Source organism: Balaenoptera borealis, assembly GCF_965194805.1.
Source record: "Balaenoptera borealis genome assembly, chromosome: 12".
In the NCBI taxonomy this organism is placed as follows: Eukaryota; Metazoa; Chordata; class Mammalia; order Artiodactyla; family Balaenopteridae; genus Balaenoptera; species Balaenoptera borealis.
Genome location: NC_138869.1, coordinates 43,368,298 through 43,386,201, shown reverse-complemented (window position 1 = coordinate 43,386,201; position 17,904 = coordinate 43,368,298). Strand labels below are relative to the sequence as shown.

Here is a 17,904-nt window from a genome sequence, read left to right as displayed (position 1 = left end):
GCCAATGCCCCCGGGGGTTCAGGCCAGTGAGCACCAAATAGGGGCCTTCCTGTTGGCCAGTCCCCTCTTCCAGAGGGCTGTGAAGGCCCCACTGGCCTGACTGTTCTGCCTTTCTTCCCTTCTTGGGGAGAGGTCACCTGTGGAGGGAAGTGGAATATCCTGGTATTTTTGGCTTTCCTTTCCCTCCTTGGGTGCAGGCCAAACCATTCCCCACCAAACACAGATCCCAGGATGTGGTAATGTACTGATTCTAATGCCCTACAGCCCTGCTGAGTCCCTGAGCTGCTTATTTAGAAGATCCTTGGGTCTGTCCAAAGCAGATGTGGGAGCAAAGGGCCATGGAGTATGGAAGCGGGACTTGTGGCTTCACAGGGGCCCTGGGCTTAGGAAGAGAAGACTCTCGACAGGAGCTGGAAATGTTTGGAGTTTAATCCCAAAGGCTGAGGACAGGAAACAGAACTTGGATTCTGAACAAGGGGGTCCGCATTTGTGGTGTCGGGAGTGGCGGCAACTTCACTGATAGGGGTGAAGGCTCCAGCGCTGTGGGCAGCACAGCATGCACAGGGCAGCCAAGGCCAGGGAGGTCCCAGACACTGCTAGTCAATTCCACAACTGCTCTTCTTTGGACCTCAGATGTGCCAAGCCCCATGCTCAGCACCTGGGCATACAATAGTGTGCAAAAGATACATGGTCTCTACCCTCTAGGAGCCTCCAGAACATGGAGGACACAGAACTGGTCACTAGTGAATGTTTTCACTGAGGCAGCAAGGCCAGGGGCTGAAGAGCTACTCCTGCAGATCAGTGGGCAGGATACCAATGGCCTTGGCACCATACCCTTGGTGATCTTAGAACAAGAGAAGATAGCACATTCTAGCAAAATCTGGAGGAGGGATTTTCCACATACTTTTCAGGGCTTCCTGCAACAATCTGAGCATTGCCTATATACTGAGCTCTATTTTGGGCACGGAGGACATAGCCATTGAATTTGTTAGACCAGTTCCTGTCCCCACAAGATAATCACACTAATGGTCACTGAGCACATATCCACTTAGTCGCCACAGCAGCCCTGTGAGGTAGGTGCTGTCACCGTCCAAAATGAGTAATTTGCCCAAGGTCATCATTCTAGTAAATGGCAAAACAAAAAACATTCGCTGTTAGAAATTGGAAAGTAAATCCAACTTTTGTAATAGAGATTAAAACACAGCTCAGCACAAGACCCAGATTTGACTATGTATCATGATTGAGATGGGACTGCCACCCCCATGAGGTGAGCCAGCCTGGGTGGTGAGAGGTTTAGATATCAAAAAGGCCATAGCTTTTAAAAGGCCAAGAAATTATAGTTTATGCTGTGGTTGTGAAATTCTCTTAGCCAACAGCAGGCAGAGCAGAAATAGGGGGTGAGGCGCCCCCCACTTCCCATCCAACCTGCTTGCCCTCTGGTGATGAGTTAGCTGTGCATAGCAGTAAGCATAACAATTGGATACAGGTAATAGGAACTTAGGAGAATGGAGTCCAGGAAGATAGTTTAAGGAACATGAGCATTTTGTGGTGATCCAATTATAGGTTTTAAAAAGCTAAAAAGGAAATGGTCTCAACATTCATTCATGGATACCAGAAAACCATGACATCTGGAATTCATTTCAGGAAGAAGGGCCAGGTCCTCGCTGCCTCTGTCTTTCCCTCCATGTTGGGAGAGTCCAGACTTGCCAGTTGCCTACAGAGCTCAGTTCCTACTCCATCTGAAGCAGGATGCTGGACCACTGGAGGTGTTTGGTCAGCATCCCAGCTTTGGCTGAGCCCCAAAGGCTCCCATTGCCACCTGCCCCGCCCCCCAAAAAAAACATCCAGAACTTCTCCTTTTATTGGACAGTGCTTCTCTAGTTTCCTAAGGAGATTGACAAGATAGTCCCTAAAGGTGACTGGATGAACACATGTATTGGGTTGGCCAAAAAGTTCAGCAACATCTTATGGAAAAACCTGAACAAACTTTTTGGCCAATCCAATACTTGGGCACTGATGAAACCTGCCATTGTGTGTAGAATCTCCAAGAGAAGAAGGTGGGGCTGCCCTACTGAGACCAGAAAATGCACACTCTACTTGTCTGGAAGGAAGTTGGAGGGGGAGGGGGTCTTAACAGTGTAAAGACAAACCACCGGTGGGACCTGCCTCAATGATGTTGATCTTGTCTGCATGTCCACCTCGGGGGTGGGGGGTGGGGCGAGCAGAGAACGAAAAAGACCAGGTTTTGGCACTTGGCCACTGGTATGTCCTCCCACCTCCATATTTGGGGATAATCTGGGTTTAACTTTTCTCTGAGGCGTTGGTGTCTCAGTTATGGAAAAGTCCCTTTCTCCCTCTTCATATGTGCCAGCGCTGAGGCAAGGAGTGTTCCTGTGAACCTGAGCACCTGCAGCATTCCTGCAGGTTACTGTTAGGGTGCAAGGGCTCCTCCAGGAAGCCCTCTCTGACCACTCCAGACTGGGTCCCCCGTCTATGCGACCCCGCACATCAGGCAGTTGCTTCCTAAGACCTGACTCCTGCAGCCCTCCCCGGGAGGTTCAGACCGACCGCAGAGCAGACCTCCAAGGCGTTTCCTGGCCGCCTACAGTGGCGAGTGTCAGTGCCGAATGCCTTGGATCCGACGCCACCACAATGTGCGCAGTCATCGGATTCCGCGGTGCCCCAACTCGCCGCAGTATTGAATCATCTTTTGGCACTGCCTCCTCCTTGTTGCCACCCCACTCCTGGGAGCGAGAAAATGCAGACCATACTTTTCCGGGAAGAGGGAAGTGCGTCTCAACCGGGGAACGGAGGAACTGCCAGTGGGGTTTCCTGTAACTGTGCTGCTCTTGTCTGCATCTACATTTGGGGGCGGCTTCTGCCCTGGGGAGTGTGCATCTCCTCCTAACGATAACCCAGCTCGGGAAGAGAAACTTCAGTGTGGGCCGGGGTTCAAGGCGCGGAGATCTTGAGTGCAGCGCGAGCGCGGGATCCCCAGGAACCCCCTGCTAGAGACCGCCGCACGCGCGGGCCCGGCGTTGGTTGTTTTGGCTACGGCGCGGCGCGGCGCTGGCAACCCCGCGGCCCCTCCCCTGGGTGCGCGCGCAACCTGGGCGCCATGGCGGCGGCGGCGGCGGCGGCAGGCCGGCGGTCTGAGGCTGTGAGTCCGCAGTGGGCGCCGCCCCAGCACGACCCGGCCGGGGCAGCGGCGGGGCTGGGCGACTGTGAGGACACACCGGTCCGGCCGCTGTGCAACCCCCGCGGCATCTGCTCGCGCGCTTACTTCCTGGTGCTGATGGTGTTCGTGCACCTGTACCTGGGCAACGTGCTGGCGCTGCTGCTCTTCGTACACTACAGCAACGGCGACGACAGCAGCGACCCCGGGCCCCAGCGCCGGGCCCAGGGCCCCGGGCCCGCGCCAACCTTAGCTCCCCTCACGCGGCTGGAGGGCATCAAGGTGAGGCCCCCGCCGCGGCGCGCTCCAGGCCCTGCACCGCCGAGCCCGAGACGGCCGGCAGTCAGCCCGGGTCTCCACGCTGCTCCCTGCGCCGTCCCGGCCTGCCGCGCGCACCCCCTCACTCGCCCGCCGCCGCCTCCCACCGGGCCGGGGCGCCTTTTCCTTTCTCGCACGTAGGGGCCTGGCGCCCGAGCTGCCCGCTGTGCCGCTTTCCCTTAGGTGGGGTATGAGCGCAAGGTCCAGCTGGTCGCCGACAGGGATCACTTCATCCGAACCCTCAGCCTCAAGCCGCTGCTCTTCGGTAAGTTCGCTGGGCACCCCCAGGAAGGGTCAGGGGCTACGATTTGGTGGTTGCCTTGAGGCTCATTTGACCACGTGACTTCTGTTTTGAAAATGGCTGCTTCAAAGTAGCCCTTTCTTTTCCACCCAGAGGTTGCCCCACGTGAGGTACCCGCCCCCATCTCCAATATAGGGTGACAGGCTGACCTTTCCACACTCCCCTCTGTGACCCCTACCCTCTGCAGCTGATCCGTCCATCACAGGGCTGGGCAATGTGATCTAGAAGCTAGTGTCTAGACATTTCATTGAAACTGTCTTTGGACGCTCCCTGCCATGGTTAATTCTGTCACATTCTAGAATGGGGGGAGGGTCGGACAGACTGATAACCAGGTCCTAGCTGATCTCAGGGCCTGTGAGGGGAAATTCCACTCCCAAAGTGGGTCTGATAAGAAGCAGGCTGTCCAAATGTGGGTAAGCTGGTGCCCCCAAACCTGCCCCACAAGGGCACCAGCCTTTGCTACCGGCACTCTGGGATTCTTCTTAGGATGGAGTTTTGTGTTCAGCCATTACAGTAGGCAGAGCCTTCCAGGGTGACCTCATTTGGAACCAGCCTCATAGCTCACATTTTCTGAGTTCTTGTTATGTGCTAGACTTCATGTGATCGTTCCATTTAATTCTCACAACCCCTCTATGAGGTGGGTGTAGATCCCACTGTCAGGCTAGTGGGTGAGAAAGTGAGGCACAGAGAGCCCCCGTTGCTTGGCCAGGCTCACACAGCTATTTCAGGGTGAAGCTAGGATTAGAACAAGGCAGCCTTTCTCTACAGCCTGCACTCTAAAGCCAACACGCTAGTTGTGAAGACCCTGAAGTCCTTCAAAGACTACCAGTACCAACAATATGGGGGTCCCCAGACTCATGACCTTGCCCAGGATAGGTTTTCCCACCCCAGTCCTGGGTACCCAGCCTCAGTGACACACTTACCTGCAGACCTGAGGTGTTCCTGGGTGCTGGGGGATGGAAGGGGTAAGGGGCTTTCAGGAGGGGACTGGGAACCAAAGCAGAGCATCTGAGTGCATGCTGTTAACTGTAGGGCGGAGGGCCCTGGTTGGGGATTATGCCTAGACCTGTGAGAATGATTTCACATAGGTCAGGATGTCAGTCCTGTTGTGGGAAGGCACTAAAAGATTATTATTATTATTGCATAATGTTGAAGTCTGAGCAAAGCACTAGTTCAGGTGCTGGGAATACAGAACTGGACAAAATAGGAAAACAAAAAACACCTGAAGCTGACAGTCGAATGAGGTTACAGACAAATAAACACACATGGTGTGTCAGATGGTGATAAGTGATCACAGACAAGTAAGGCAGAATTTCAACGGGGGTTGAAACTGAGTAAGGTGGTCAGGGTGGGCTTCCCTGAGAAGGATATTTGAGCAAAGACCCGCAGGAGCTGTGGGATGAAGCCAGGTGGCTGTCAAGGAACAGGTGATCCAGGCAAGGGAACAACTGTCCCCATTACTACTCCACTGTTCTGAGACGGACACATTGAGGTGGGTGTACTTTCTCTCATCAGCCTTTTTTGGACCCGTATATACTTAATTCAGACATATGTTAGGTTAAGTGAGCCAGGAGGCATAACCCCTAACCCTAACCCCCTAACATGCAGCTTGTTGCGTCAAAGTCCTACAAAGCAGAGAATGAGAAACCCAGACCCGAAGTCACCAAGAGTACATTACGGGAAGCAGAAGAGATTTGACAAAAGGTAAACTGATTCTGGTTAAGCCATCAGATGGGTTTCTGTTTGTGCAGGTAAATTACAAACGGCATGATTAGGAGAACTGGGCAGTTGCAGCAAGACCTTCCTGTTGTTGTTCTCATTTCCTCCAAAACTCTTACACTACCTTTGAGTCTGTTGGTGAAAGATGTCCCAGGTTTTACTCAGAAAGTCCTGGGGCTTGCTGCTTGGTGAAATGAGGTGAGACAAATGAGGAAGAGGTCAGTGATTATAAGAAGTCCAGTTGTGAGACAGGCTAACCACAGGGGAGAGGGTGTCTAAGGAGGGGCAGTTCCTGAATGTAGTGTTGGATGAATCCAGAGAAGGAAGCCTCACGCCAAGAAGGAGCAGTGTCTGTCTGTTTTTCTGTGCCTGCCTGTCCATCCACCTATTGTCGCCCTAAAGAGGCAGGCAGGGCCCAAGGAGAATGGACCCGCTATGGGCTCTGCCACCTTGCCCTACTGTGACCCACCATCGGGGACCCAAGATGCCAGGGCTCAAGGGGTAGGTGTTCAGGGTGTCAGCTGGGGCAAGGGGACTGGGTTTTACCCTAGGGTGCCTCCATCTCTGTGGAAGGGAACCCCACCACTTCACAGGGAAATCCGCACGTAACCTTCAGCCTCTCCCTTTGGGGGAAATTTCCTGTTTCCCACCTTTGTTCCTAGAGACATTTGGTAAGTGGGACCTGGGCCACAAAAGCCCCCACCCTGAGTTCCTGGCGGGTACCTGCTTGACTGTGGTAGGCATTTCCCAAGGATTTGGACCGTTGTCCTATTCAGTTCAGAAGGGAGGTGTTCCAGTCCTGACTCACTGTCGCCTCTCTGGGGACATTGCTTTCTCTCATGTGGCTCACTTCTCCCTCCACCTCACACTCATTCTGTATTTAAACAGCAGATCAGATCTCATCACTCCCTTCCTTAAAGGCCTCCATGATTTCCCATTCCACTTCTACGTCTCATTTGGTGCCCCAAGGCCCTCTCACCTCTCAGACCTCATCTCCCACCACCCTTCCCTCACTCACCCCCTTTTGATTCTCAGACACCAAGCTCCTTGCTGCCTTGGCGCCTTTTTTTTTTTTTTTTTTAGTTAATTTATTTATTTTTGGCTGTGTTGGGTCTTCGTTGCTGCGTGTGGGCTTTCTCTAGTTGTGGCGAGCGGGGGCTACCCCTCGGGGTGCACGGGCTTCTCATTGCGGTGGCCTCTCGCTGCGGAGCACGGGCTCTAGGCGCGTGGGCTTCAGTAGTTGCAGCACGCGGGCTCAGTCATTGTGGCTTGCAGGCTCAGTAGTTGTGGCACACGGGCCCAGTTGCTCCGCGGCATGTGGAGTCCTCCCGGACCAGGGCTCGAACCTGTGTCCCCTGCATTGGCAGGCAGACTCTTAACCACTGCGCCATCAGGGAAGTCCTGCCTTGGCGCCTTTGTATGCACAGTTCCCTCCACCAGAAGGCTCAGACTTGGCTCTCACCGAGGGTGCCTTCCCCCGCATCAGGCTTCTGCTCAGACCTCCCCTCCTCAGAGACCTCTCTCCACCTCAGACTGGTCTTAAGAGGTTTCCAGGCTCTCTGTTGCGTCAGCCTGCTTGGTTTTCTTCTCAGCGCTTAGCATCATTGGAAACTATCTTCTGTACTTATTTGGCAGTTGTGTCTTTGCCCCTAAAGTTTAGCTGCACGTGTGGGAGGCCTGATTTGATATGGCTGTGTGTCCAGCGGCCAGAGTCTACTGCTGACCATTATTGGCCAGCTGAAGGGGTTTACTAGATACTCTCAGCCAGTCCAGCACCTGTCTTTTTGTGCAGAGTGGCCTCCACCATCACCCTGGGCAGGTGCCTCCTGATTTGGCACCCTCTTCAGGAGCAGCAGGGGGCACTTCCAGTGGGCCAGCAAGAGTTTTAGTCCACTTGCTTAACTATTTAAGGTAAATGAGTAATTGATACCAGTACACAAAACAATGTACGTTAAAACCATAACTGCTTTATTATAGAATTTCCAGACCTATTCTTTTTCAGCTTAAAAAAAACAATAAAGCAGTTACATAAGACCACTGTGCTCTCTTGACAAACACTGGAAGTGCAGAAGTAGGGAAAGAATTGTAGTATGCATATTAGGTCAGGTTTGTAAGCAGCTTAATGCAATTTTCTGTATGAATCCCCCTGCTGTTCCACAGGCCCGCTGCTTGGCAGAATTGTGGACTCAGTAAAGGTCAGGAAGATATAATTGAGTCTGTCTGGGGCTTGACAAGCAGCATAGTGCCTGGGCGAGCATAGCCTGAGGCTTTGTGCCTGCCCCGAGGCTCAGCTTGGGATGCTGGGGCCTGTGGGCAGGAGCAGGGCATCAGCCAGGCTGGCATCCCAGGTCTGGGAAGTTCAGAAAGGTAGTCTTGCCTGCCCAGCACACAAGGCTAGCTGCCTTTTTCCAGGAGAAAGGACCACAGAAGTGGACTTCTGCCCTGCTCGTGCTGGTCCTGGGTGAGCCTTGGAGTTACTCTGGACTCTGGTCTGCAAATATCCACGGAGGGCAGCAGAAAGAGGGCTTTATGTGTGTCCAGGGGAGCACATGGTTTGCGTGGCCACTGCAGAGGCTGTGGCTATAAAGTCCCAGGCTCTCCCCACCTGGGTTGACTCTATTCTGGGCACTGGTGACAATGCCACCTGCGCATGGCCAGCTGCAGATTTCGGTGGCCCTGGCTCCAGCTATAGGCCGTGGTTACCAGCAGACGGTGACCCTGCACCTCCCCACTGAGCACGTAGGTCCCAGCATGCCTTCTGCGCAGGAGGTTGTACACACACGTGGCATCCAGCTGCAGCCAGCGTCGCAGAGTAGGCGCCAGCTCCCCAGGGGGCAGTGGGCCCGCCTTCAGCACCTCTAGCTGTGAGTCCAGGTCGCAGTCTGAGGGTCCGGAGGATGACCCATTGCGCCAGGAGAGCCTAACCTTCACTGCTGAATGGGATCAGAGGGCCGAGATGATGAGCCTGGCCCCTCTGAGTATCCCCATCCTCCCCTCCACCTGGTAAACCAAACCCTCTTGTCTGATGCTCTGCTCTTGGAATCAGGGTCCTAGAGAAGGCCTGTCCTCCTGGGATGTTGTTTTTTTAGCAATAAAAAGAACTTATTTTTTAGTTCTAATCAGGCATAACGTTTGGGTATCCCCTCTTTCTTTTTTTTTTTTTTTTTCCCCTCTTTCTTTTGGCTTAGCACCAAGCCAGGAGTTGTAATGAACCCACTTGTAAGGGGGTGTAACGGGTGCTGGGCACCAGGGGCTCACCAAAATCGCTAGCGCAGAGCGTGTCCAGGACCTCCTTGGACGAGCTGGTGTCCTGCAACTCACAGTCCCTGCAGCTGGCACGCGGCACTTGGGGGAGGAGCTGAGTGAGGCTCCCCCTGGGCCCCGGGTGGAGGAGGGGAGCCATCAGCAGGGGTTTCTCCCACTTTCCCCTTGTTCTTTACCCTTTTTGAGATGGATGGCCGCTGTGGGTTGTCCCTCTTCTTTCCCACCAGAGAGACCCAGTTACCTGATCCCCGAGAGCTGTGATTTGAAAGGGTGGGGTGCAGCCTGTGGGGCTGAGAAAGGCTTAGACCAGCCTAGAAGCTGTGGAGAGACTCACGTGGGTGGCTCGGGCGGGAGCCGTTGGAGATGGCAGCCACGCAGAGGCCGTGGCTGGCGGGGAAGCGTCCGCAGTGCAGGATGGCTGGCCAGGGGTAGCCGTAGCAGGCCATGATGGGGGCGCAGCTGGCCTGCACGGCCTCGCACAGGCTGCGGCACGGGTAGATGACCCTGCAGGGCAGGGAAAGGGTCAGGGGCAGCGGGTGCTCAGGGCCAGGGTTCCTGGATTCCAGGCTGGGGCCTCTGGGTGCTCCTAGCTCGAGGCCTGGCCAGAAACCCCACGGTTGCTGGGCAACGACACCCTGGTCACCTAGCAACAGCCCTGCAGCTGGGCTTCTTGCTCCTTTGCTTGCTGAAATCTTAGCCCTCAGCCCTGCGTCTCCCAGCCCTTCTGTCTTGTATCCCTAGCCCCACCCCTGCCCTGGCCCAGGCTGCTTTCTACCTTTCCAGTGCACCTCCCCCTGCAGCTCCGGTGGATGCCTCGTGCCTGGCAGAGGGCTGTGGGAGGGGCCCTGCACTCTGGGCCTTCACTCCCCATCTTGGAGGGAGAAAGCAGGGCCCTCCCTCTTGTCCTGAAAGGCCTGCAGGACACTGCAGTTTCTAGCCAGGACTGGGGTTGGCCAAGAGCAAAGGGGCCCGATCCTCAGTTTCTGAAAGAGCCCATTCTTGCTGCTACAGGCATGGTCACCCTGAGGCTCTAGGAAGGGCCCTGGCTCTGCAAAGAAGAAACTGAGGGAGCTGTTGTTCACGGGGTAGGTTAGGCTAGGGAAGAGGAATCAGCCTTGCAATCTCTGGACTCTGAGAGAAAAAGCCACCAGATGAGCCGTGGCTCCATCTCTGGCCAGGATCCTTTGGGCAGACAGAGTTGCCACACCTCAGTGGAGAGGGGTTCTCAGCCCCTAGCCTAGAGCAGGCTGCTCACTTGCCCTACCTTGACATTTAAGAGCCCTTGTTGATTTGTGGATCCAAACCAAGGGTGCGCACCATTGATAGTCCCCTGCCTATGTCTCCTGTGTCCCATGGGCATCTGCGCTCTCTGCCAGCAACACCCTGACAAAACAATCCTTCATCCTCCTGTCACTGATAGGTACGCAGCAATGATTAGTGAAGAGCTTCCAGAGCAGGCCCTGGCTGAGGAGAGCCCCCCCACCCTTACCTGGGAGCCCCTGCCCTACCTGTCGAGGCACACCGGGGCAAAGAGGGAGCAGAGGAAGGGGCGTGCATCAGGGTGGCACTCCCTGGCCAGCAGGGGCAGCCAGCTGACTGACTGCTGGATGGCCTCGGCTGCTGTGTCATGGTCCAGCAAGTTGGGTAGCCGCATCTCTGTGTAGCCAATGTCGTGGCACAGCGCCATGGCTTGGGGAATGGGTATGCACCGCGTGGGGCCCCAGGGAGCCCCTGCCCCGACGTCACCCGACAGCACCACCAGTGCCACCAGCAGCCACAGCCCTTGATCCATCACCTGCTTTCTCTGCCTTGGTCTCAGTGGACTGAGGTTGGGGGCTTTATAGGGCTATACCCACACCCCAGGAGCCAATGTTTGCCCAGCTCCCATGTGCTCAGACCCACCTGGTTAGGCCCCAGTGTGCTGGCCTGGGCTGTTTGCATTTGATTAGCACATGGCAGGGAGCTGTATAGAGGGTGGCATCTCCTTTGGGCCTGTGAATGACTGATACCTAATAAACTGAAGAAACCTGGGCCTGTGTTTTCTTTTTCTGGTTTACTTTTCTTGTTTTTTTATCTTTTTAAACGATCAGGAGGTGACTGGTGATTAGCAATTTGGTCTAACCCATTGTCCAGCAGCGCTGACCCCCCAGTGGATGGCTCACACCCTTTCTGGGTTTGACAGGTTGAGGGGATCAGGCAGGCCGGAGGTGGGGGTGCGGTGGGGTGGCTTTTGTCCTGTCCTCAGTGTCGTCACATCTGGGTCACCTACCTGTGGAAGCTGAATCTGGCTGTGAGCATGGGTTCTGGAGTACAACAGCCTATGTGGCCCTGGCCAAGTTGCTGATGTCTCTGTGCTTGGGGCCTCCTCAGGGAGAGGAAGGGTGAATTAATGGGGCCTGGTTTTCTAGGACGAGTATACGGATTACGGAGTTGATGACATGCTTAGGACAGGACACAGAGTCTGTGCTCCCTAAGTGTGATCTGCTGTGATTACTATTAAAAACTGCTCCAATCCTGGCTCCTAGTGGCCATTTTCCTTCCTCTTGGCAATGACTGGAACTTCATGCTGAGAGAATAACCCAGAAAAGTGGCAGACCACTCTGCAGGAGTTCTGAGGGGTCACGGTGGTGGCATGGCCCTTCCTCCAGTCAGTTCCTGTGTGGGCCTCTTGTGCCCCGTCAAAGGAAGTCCTCTCTCCCAGGAACAAGAGAATGAAGCAAGGCCCAGGCTCCAGCCCTGGCAGTGCCTGGAGTCACTAGGATGTGGGCTCGCCAGGTGTGAGCTTCGCGTTCCAGCTCCACTGAGCTGCTTGTGGAGCTGGTGTGGGGTCATCCAGCCACTGGAGCTAAGCCCCAGGCCTGACTGGCCTTTACTTGGGCTTAGAGGCATGGAGTAGGCGTTCAGTGTACATTTGTTCCCAAAGCAAAGGACACTAGGGCATCTTCTCAGAGCATCTGCTAAAAACCTGAGTGACCCCCACTGACCTCCCAGCGCTGGGCAACTCAGTAGTGAACGGATGACCAGCACCCACTTGTGCAGGAGAATGGAGGGCAAGGCCTAGAATGCTGGATGTATTCACTTTGTTTTAATTTGAACAATGCTGAAAAGCAATAATGAAAGCAAAAACCTGCCAACATCCCCTCGCCCTTTTAAAATATATACCCAGTAAGGAGTGGAGGTCAACCCTCCACCCCTCAGGTCCACCCTCTGGCCTTTGGTCCCACTCCAAGGTGGGTTAGCCCATCCCCAGCTTTGCTCTGGCTCACCTCCCAGGACTCCCCTGGAAATTGTGTGCTCTCAGCGTCAAAAAGAGAGGCCCCATGTTCCAAACGCTGGCTAACCTTTGCAGGACAACTTGACCTTGGGGTCACAGCCCAGAGCAGATGTAAAGGGGTGTGTGAAGTCCTTCTGACTTGGTGACCAGCAGGGGACAGGGACTACCCCAAGCACCCTGCAGAGAGGAAGGTATTTATTTGGTGCATCAGCGTCCTGGCCCGGTCCTTGGCCTTACCCCCCTCCCTCTTCTGGCAGAAATCCCTGGCTTCCTGAGTGATGAGGAGTGTCGGCTCATCATCCACCTGGCACAGATGAAGGGGTTACAGCGCAGCCAGATCCTGCCCACCGAAGAGTATGAGGAAGCAATGGGCACAATGCAAATCAGCCAGCTGGACCTCTTCCAGCTGCTGGACCAAAACCATGATGGTCGCCTGCAGCTCCATGAGGTTGGGATCCTGGGGCCTGGAGTAGGCACCAGGGTGGGAATGCTCAAAATTGTTTCTGGTGGCCAGGTCACTTGTGCTGCTCAGCCTTGGCCCCAAGAGTCAGATGCCACCTCAGATCAACTTGAGCATGCCCAGGGTCCACCTTCCTTCCTAGAGAGCCCCTTGCTGCCCTGGGAACCCCAGAGGATGGCAGGAGAATCTACCTGGAGGTGATGGCATTTATTGCCACAGTTCCCAGGTGGTGTGCTGTCTGTGGTCTGGATTCCTTGCTGCCATTGCTGGGAGCCCCACAGAATTCATGGTGGATGGGGTGGCAGCTCAGAGGAAGCCAGAAGTCTGCATCTCTCTCTGCATGCCCCTCACACCCAGGCTTCTGAGAGAGGTCTTGGTGGGGTGCAGGGTCCCTTCCCTATATAGAGTGCCTCACTGAGCCCGATCTTCCTAAGGGACCTGGTGGTCATTCACTGGCCAGGCCTCCCCATGGTGCCTCTTCCTTTTTTGCACCCAGGCCCTGGCCTCCCCCACCTCACCTGGGGTATCTGGTTGGGACACAGGCCTGTCCTTTGCTCTGCCTCCAATAGGCTGACAGTGCTCCCCGTGGAAGCCACAGTCCCACTAGGGCTAAGAATGGTCATGGCCCACAGGTCTTTAGACTGTCTTTCTGGCCTCCTCCCCAGATGCCTCTAGACCTCTCTGCCTACCCTCACTTCAGCTCAGGGAACTTGGGCTCTGTCCTTTGTCCTCACCCATGCCCTATCACCTGAACCCTCAGCCCTACAGAAGGAACTAGGCAGCTGTCTGTGCTCTGGTGACTCTCCATCACTGGGGCCACTCCACTGAGGCACCATCTTGTGCTTTAGGTCCTGGCCCAGACTCGCCTGGGAAATGGACGGTGGATGACTCCAGAGAACATTCAGGAGATGTACTCTGCGATCAAGGCTGACCCTGATGGTGATGGTGAGCTCATACCTTGCCACAGTTCTGTCGCTGTGAGCCTCCTGCCCCCCAAGCCAGGTAGCCTCTATGCTCAGCTTCTAGAGTAGCCAGAGATGAGGAGGTGAGGATCCAGCCTTGCCCTTACCCCTGGGAAGTAGGCAGGAGCTAGACTCTCCCATTCCCTTTGGTGACAGTCTAGAGGGCAGTTCTTGGAGGCTCTTTTGACCTCACCAGGCAGCATCTGGGGTACAGGAGGTATGGTTGCTGGCTGGCAGAGGGCAGAGTGGTACAGCGGGAGCAAAGGAACAGTGAGGTCAGCTTGGCATCTGCTTCTCTCCAGCCAGGCACACGGTCTGCCCCAGCAGTTGGCCTCTCTGGTCTAACCAAGGTCCCCCTTGCCTTTCTCTTGCCCACCTGGAGTCATGCTAACTGCTGGGGGTCATGTGGGCAGGAGTGCTGTCCTGTAAGCACCCTCACCTTTGGTAATAACCCCCAGGAAGTTTCTGAGGTGTAGTCATTACCCTCATGCCCAAGTTCTGGACCAGTTGAGGAAATAGGACTTGGAAGAATGGCTTTGTGGCTGGTGAACCCACAGTGAAGAATCTGACTGGGACCTGTGGCTGGAGGGGCATCATGCTGCTACTGCCCCTATGTGCAGAGCTCGTGACAGACTCACAGCCCATGAGTGCCCTCACCCTCAGAGAAGTCTGGGCCAAAGCATGGAAGTGTGTCAGTTGGGTCAGCCAGGATAACATGTAGCAAAGACACCAGCTATTCTTCCAGAACCCTAAGAGGATACACCCCAGCTTTGTGGGTTGAGCAGGAACAGGGAAGAGTGTTCTCATTTGGGAGAGTGGCCTGGCTTTCTCTGCTGAGGTAGACTGGTTTACCCAGCGGGCAGGACTGGCCAGGTGTATTCCACCCAGGATGAGACCCGAGATCACGAGGGAATTCCTGGGGACCGATCCCAGCTTACACCCTACAGTGTGAAAGGCCCTGGACAAAACCCAACACTGAATGATCTCTTTCTTCACCCTCTACAGGACCAGAGGGTGGCCATCATGCTCTACAGAGCCAGGCTGGAGGGCCAAGGGCAGTCCTTGGCCTAGGGTCCTGGCCATATGGCTTAAGCTTCCTTTGGAGACCCTGCTCTCTGGCCTAATAGGGGTTGGGCTTCATCCTTTTGGGGGCCAAATCAGGGCTTAAACTGAGGAAATGAGCTTCTCTGGGTCTTCCCGTAGGGCCTAATGTGACAGAAACCAACTTCATCTGACCCGAGTCCAGGTTGAGGGACAGGTGCACATGGCCCCCCAGTGCCTGAGGCCAGGGGTAGGTAGGAAGGTGCAGCCTCCCCACTATGCCCTCCCCACATGGGCTTGGTGGGCATTAATGGTGGGTGCCCTGTGCAGGAGTGCTGAGCCGGCAGGAGTTCTCCAACATGGACCTTCGTGACTTTCACAAGTATATGAGGAGCCACAAGGCAGAGTCCAGCCAGCTGGTGCGGAACAGCCACCACACGTGGCTCTACCAGGGCGAAGGTGCCCACCACGTTATGCGCACCATCCGCCAGAGGTGAGCACCTGAGGCTGTCCTCCCTGGTGCAGGGCCCCCACAGAAGTCCTTGGCTGAGACCGAGAAAACGGAATTGATTAGCCAACTCAGGATTAAGTTCCACTTGTTAGACCAGGATTGGGACTCATTTGGAGACAGACAATTAACAAAAGCAAATTAGCCCTGATTGTGGGAAACAGTAGACGTTTGGGATTAGAAACAGAGTGAATGTTTGTTTTCTGCTAATTAGAGAAGTGATCTCTTATCTCTGTCCACAGGACCCCCTGCCCCTGAGCAGCCAGGGGTTTTAGATAAACAGCCTCCTTTCTGGAGGGAGTGTCTCCCCCTCCCCCAACTTAATGAAGATTTCATCTTTCCCACCCAGTGATGTCTCTGGCATCCAGGGAGAAGGGCTCATCATGAGTAACCCCTTCCTGCTCTTACAGGGCCAGTCTGGGGTGGCTTAAGGAGCTTTCAGGGGAAATAGGGGCAGAGTTTGTGGCAGGCCCAGGGTCCACCTTGCCAGCTCCCTCAGGGTGCCACCTGGCATTGGGCTGCCCAGCTGAATGCCTGCTGCCCACCAGGGTACTGCGCCTCACCCGCCTGTCACCTGAGATCGTGGAGCTCAGCGAGCCGCTGCAGGTCGTGCGGTATGGTGAGGGAGGCCACTACCATGCCCATGTGGACAGCGGGCCTGTGTACCCAGAGACCATCTGCTCCCATACCAAGCTGGTAGCCAATGAGTCTGTACCCTTCGAGACCTCCTGCCGGCAAGTACCTCCCACCTGGGGGCTGCCTTCAACTCCCAGACCAGGCACCCCGATGACACAAGCACAGCCATGCCCTGTGGGCGTGCCCCTTGGTATGGGGCCAGGAGAGTGCTGGGCCATCCTGGTCGAGGATACCCCCATCTCTCCCCTCAGGTTGTTTACCAAGTGGCCCAAAAGGGGTGGTCATCTTGTCTCAGTGGCCAGACTGAGGTACCCACAGACACTGAAACCCGCCCCCAGAGCTCTCAGGCAAGGGGCAAGTTTGGACCCCTGATTCTTTCCGCTCCCTCCCTGGTTGTTGATCCTGCCGGCACTGCTGGAGACCTCAGCTTCTCCCTTTGAAGCTATGTCCCCCTCCCTTGCCAAGGCATGGTGGCAGGTCTCTCCTCTTCATGTGGCTGCTCTGGCTCAGCCCCTTCTAGTCACAACCAGCCCTCTGCATGATCTTGCTGCTTCTGCTAGCCTACCTTTCCCAGCTGGCCCTTGGTCAGGACCATGTAATTCAGCTAAGTGCCCCTGTGATCTTGGCCATAAAAAAACATTGTGACTGACAGAAAGAGACTGGGTTTGTGGGAAGAAGAATGGGCTAGGGACATCTTGGTACTGACCTGCCCTGTTGTCACTGATCCCAGCCTGCCCCTCTGGCCCTTGGGGACCTGGGCAGCTTATCCTGCCCACAGGTAAGCCCCTGGGAAGTACCCACAGCTGGGAACCTGCTCAACAGCCCCCCCTGCCTTACAGCTACATGACAGTGCTGTTTTATTTGAACAACGTCACCGGTGGGGGCGAGACTGTCTTTCCTGTAGCAGACAACAGAACCTATGACGAAATGGTAAGGGCCAACCGGGCTGTTACTCTGGTGGGATGGCAGGGCCTTGGGCAAACAGTACATACCCCTCCAGACCTGGGATGAGGCCTAAACAGTCCCCTGGGGACATCTGACTGGTTTCCCTCTGGCCACCTTTGACTGCCTGTCCTTAGGCTCCTGGCCATACAGTCAGGGCAGCTTGAAAACCCCACCACTCTGCTGCCCACAGAGTCTGATTCAGGATGATGTTGACCTCCGTGACACTCGGAGGCACTGTGACAAGGGGAACCTGCGTGTCAAGCCCCGCCAGGGCACAGCAGTCTTCTGGTACAACTACCTGCCTGATGGGCAAGGTGAGGACCTGTGGCCAGGCCAGGGCTGCCTTGAGGGAAGCTTCCCTTTACCCAGCCCTGATTGCCACCCTGGTGAGCTGTTTCTAGCTGCCCTTCAAATGGTTTTTTTGCCCCTAGTGCCTCCCAAAGACCATCCTCAGTGACTTCAGCAGCCTGCACCTGTGCAGCCTCCTGGGCTCTCTGGAACCCTGTCATTCCTTGATGCCCCAGCCTTCCAGCTGACTGGGTTGGGGACACGTGCACCTTGGTAGCCCAGACTGGGAAGGGCTGCAGACAGGCCTGGCAGCAAGAAAGCTGATTTCAGAGAGCCAGTGGTGTTGATAAGGCATTCGCTGGAGAAAGATGCTGAGCCCCCAAGGAGGCCTTGTGGCCAGATGTCTGCCACTGAAGGTGTGCACAGCTGGGCCTACCCTTGCCATGCACTTGGGCAATATGAGGACAAGCTGAGGTCAGCCCACAAGCTCAGCTCAGTCCAGCCTAGATTCCCTCTGGTCCCCTCCCTTGCTCACACCATCCTCCTCTCCTAGGTTGGGTGGGCGACGTGGACGACTACTCGCTGCACGGGGGCTGCCTGGTCACGCGCGGCACTAAGTGGATAGCCAACAACTGGATCAACGTGGACCCCAGCCGGGCGCGGCAGGCGCTGTTCCAGCAGGAGATGGCGCGCCTGGCCCGCGAAGGTGGCGCCGACTCGCAGACGGAGTGGGCCCTGGACCGGGCCTACCGCGACACTCGCGTGGAACTCTGAGGGGAGTGTCCGTCGCGGTACCCAGCCGCAGGTCCTCTGCTGCCCAAGGTTGGGGGCCCTACTCCTGTCCAGCTGCAGGCCAAAGGCCTGGCCGATGTCTTGCCCCATCCCCACCTCCAGCCGCGATTAGGGCACAGTTCCTATATCCATGTTATTTATTGTGTACAGCCCCCTGCTTCCCAACAAATAAAACTACGCGGCTTGGAGCTGCAGGGCCGAGAGCCTCGGAATAGGCTGTA

At 55.6% G+C, this 17,904-nt stretch overlaps 1 protein-coding gene across 4 annotated transcripts; it reads left to right on the top strand.

Annotated features, from left to right (window-relative positions):
• Nucleotides 1–2,768: 2,768 nt before the first annotated feature.
• Nucleotides 2,769–17,886, top strand: P4HTM (prolyl 4-hydroxylase, transmembrane). 4 transcript variants are annotated; one of them, XR_014232179.1, is made up of 10 exons: nt 2,770–3,457; nt 3,677–3,758; nt 12,309–12,499; nt 13,360–13,456; nt 14,845–15,007; nt 15,571–15,756; nt 16,498–16,588; nt 16,794–16,917; nt 17,035–17,307; nt 17,445–17,586. XR_014232179.1 is itself a non-coding variant. In XM_082344975.1 (9 exons), the coding sequence occupies exons 1-9, from the start codon at nt 3,119–3,121 to the stop codon at nt 17,663–17,665; spliced, it is 1,494 nt and encodes a 497-aa protein (XP_082201101.1). In that variant the 5' UTR covers nt 2,778–3,118; the 3' UTR covers nt 17,666–17,886. The 4 variants fall into 4 exon arrangements, 2 of the variants coding, with proteins under 2 accessions (XP_082201102.1, XP_082201101.1); XR_014232180.1 differs by having other exon boundaries at nt 17,035–17,365; XM_082344975.1 differs by lacking the exon at nt 17,035–17,307 and having other exon boundaries at nt 2,778–3,457; nt 17,445–17,886.
• The last annotated feature ends 18 nt before the right edge of the window (nt 17,887–17,904 follow it).

Excerpts from the sequence above, each read along its gene's own strand:
- P4HTM (XM_082344975.1), top strand. The coding sequence starts at position 3,119 with ATGGCGGCGGCGGCGGCGGCGGCAGGCCGGCGGTCTGAGGCTGTGAGT. Across the intron at positions 3,458-3,676 it reads CGCGGCTGGAGGGCATCAAG|GTGGGGTATGAGCGCAAGGT; the intron begins GTGAGGCCCCCG and ends GCTTTCCCTTAG. Across the intron at positions 13,457-14,844 it reads GGCTGACCCTGATGGTGATG|GAGTGCTGAGCCGGCAGGAG; the intron begins GTGAGCTCATAC and ends TGCCCTGTGCAG.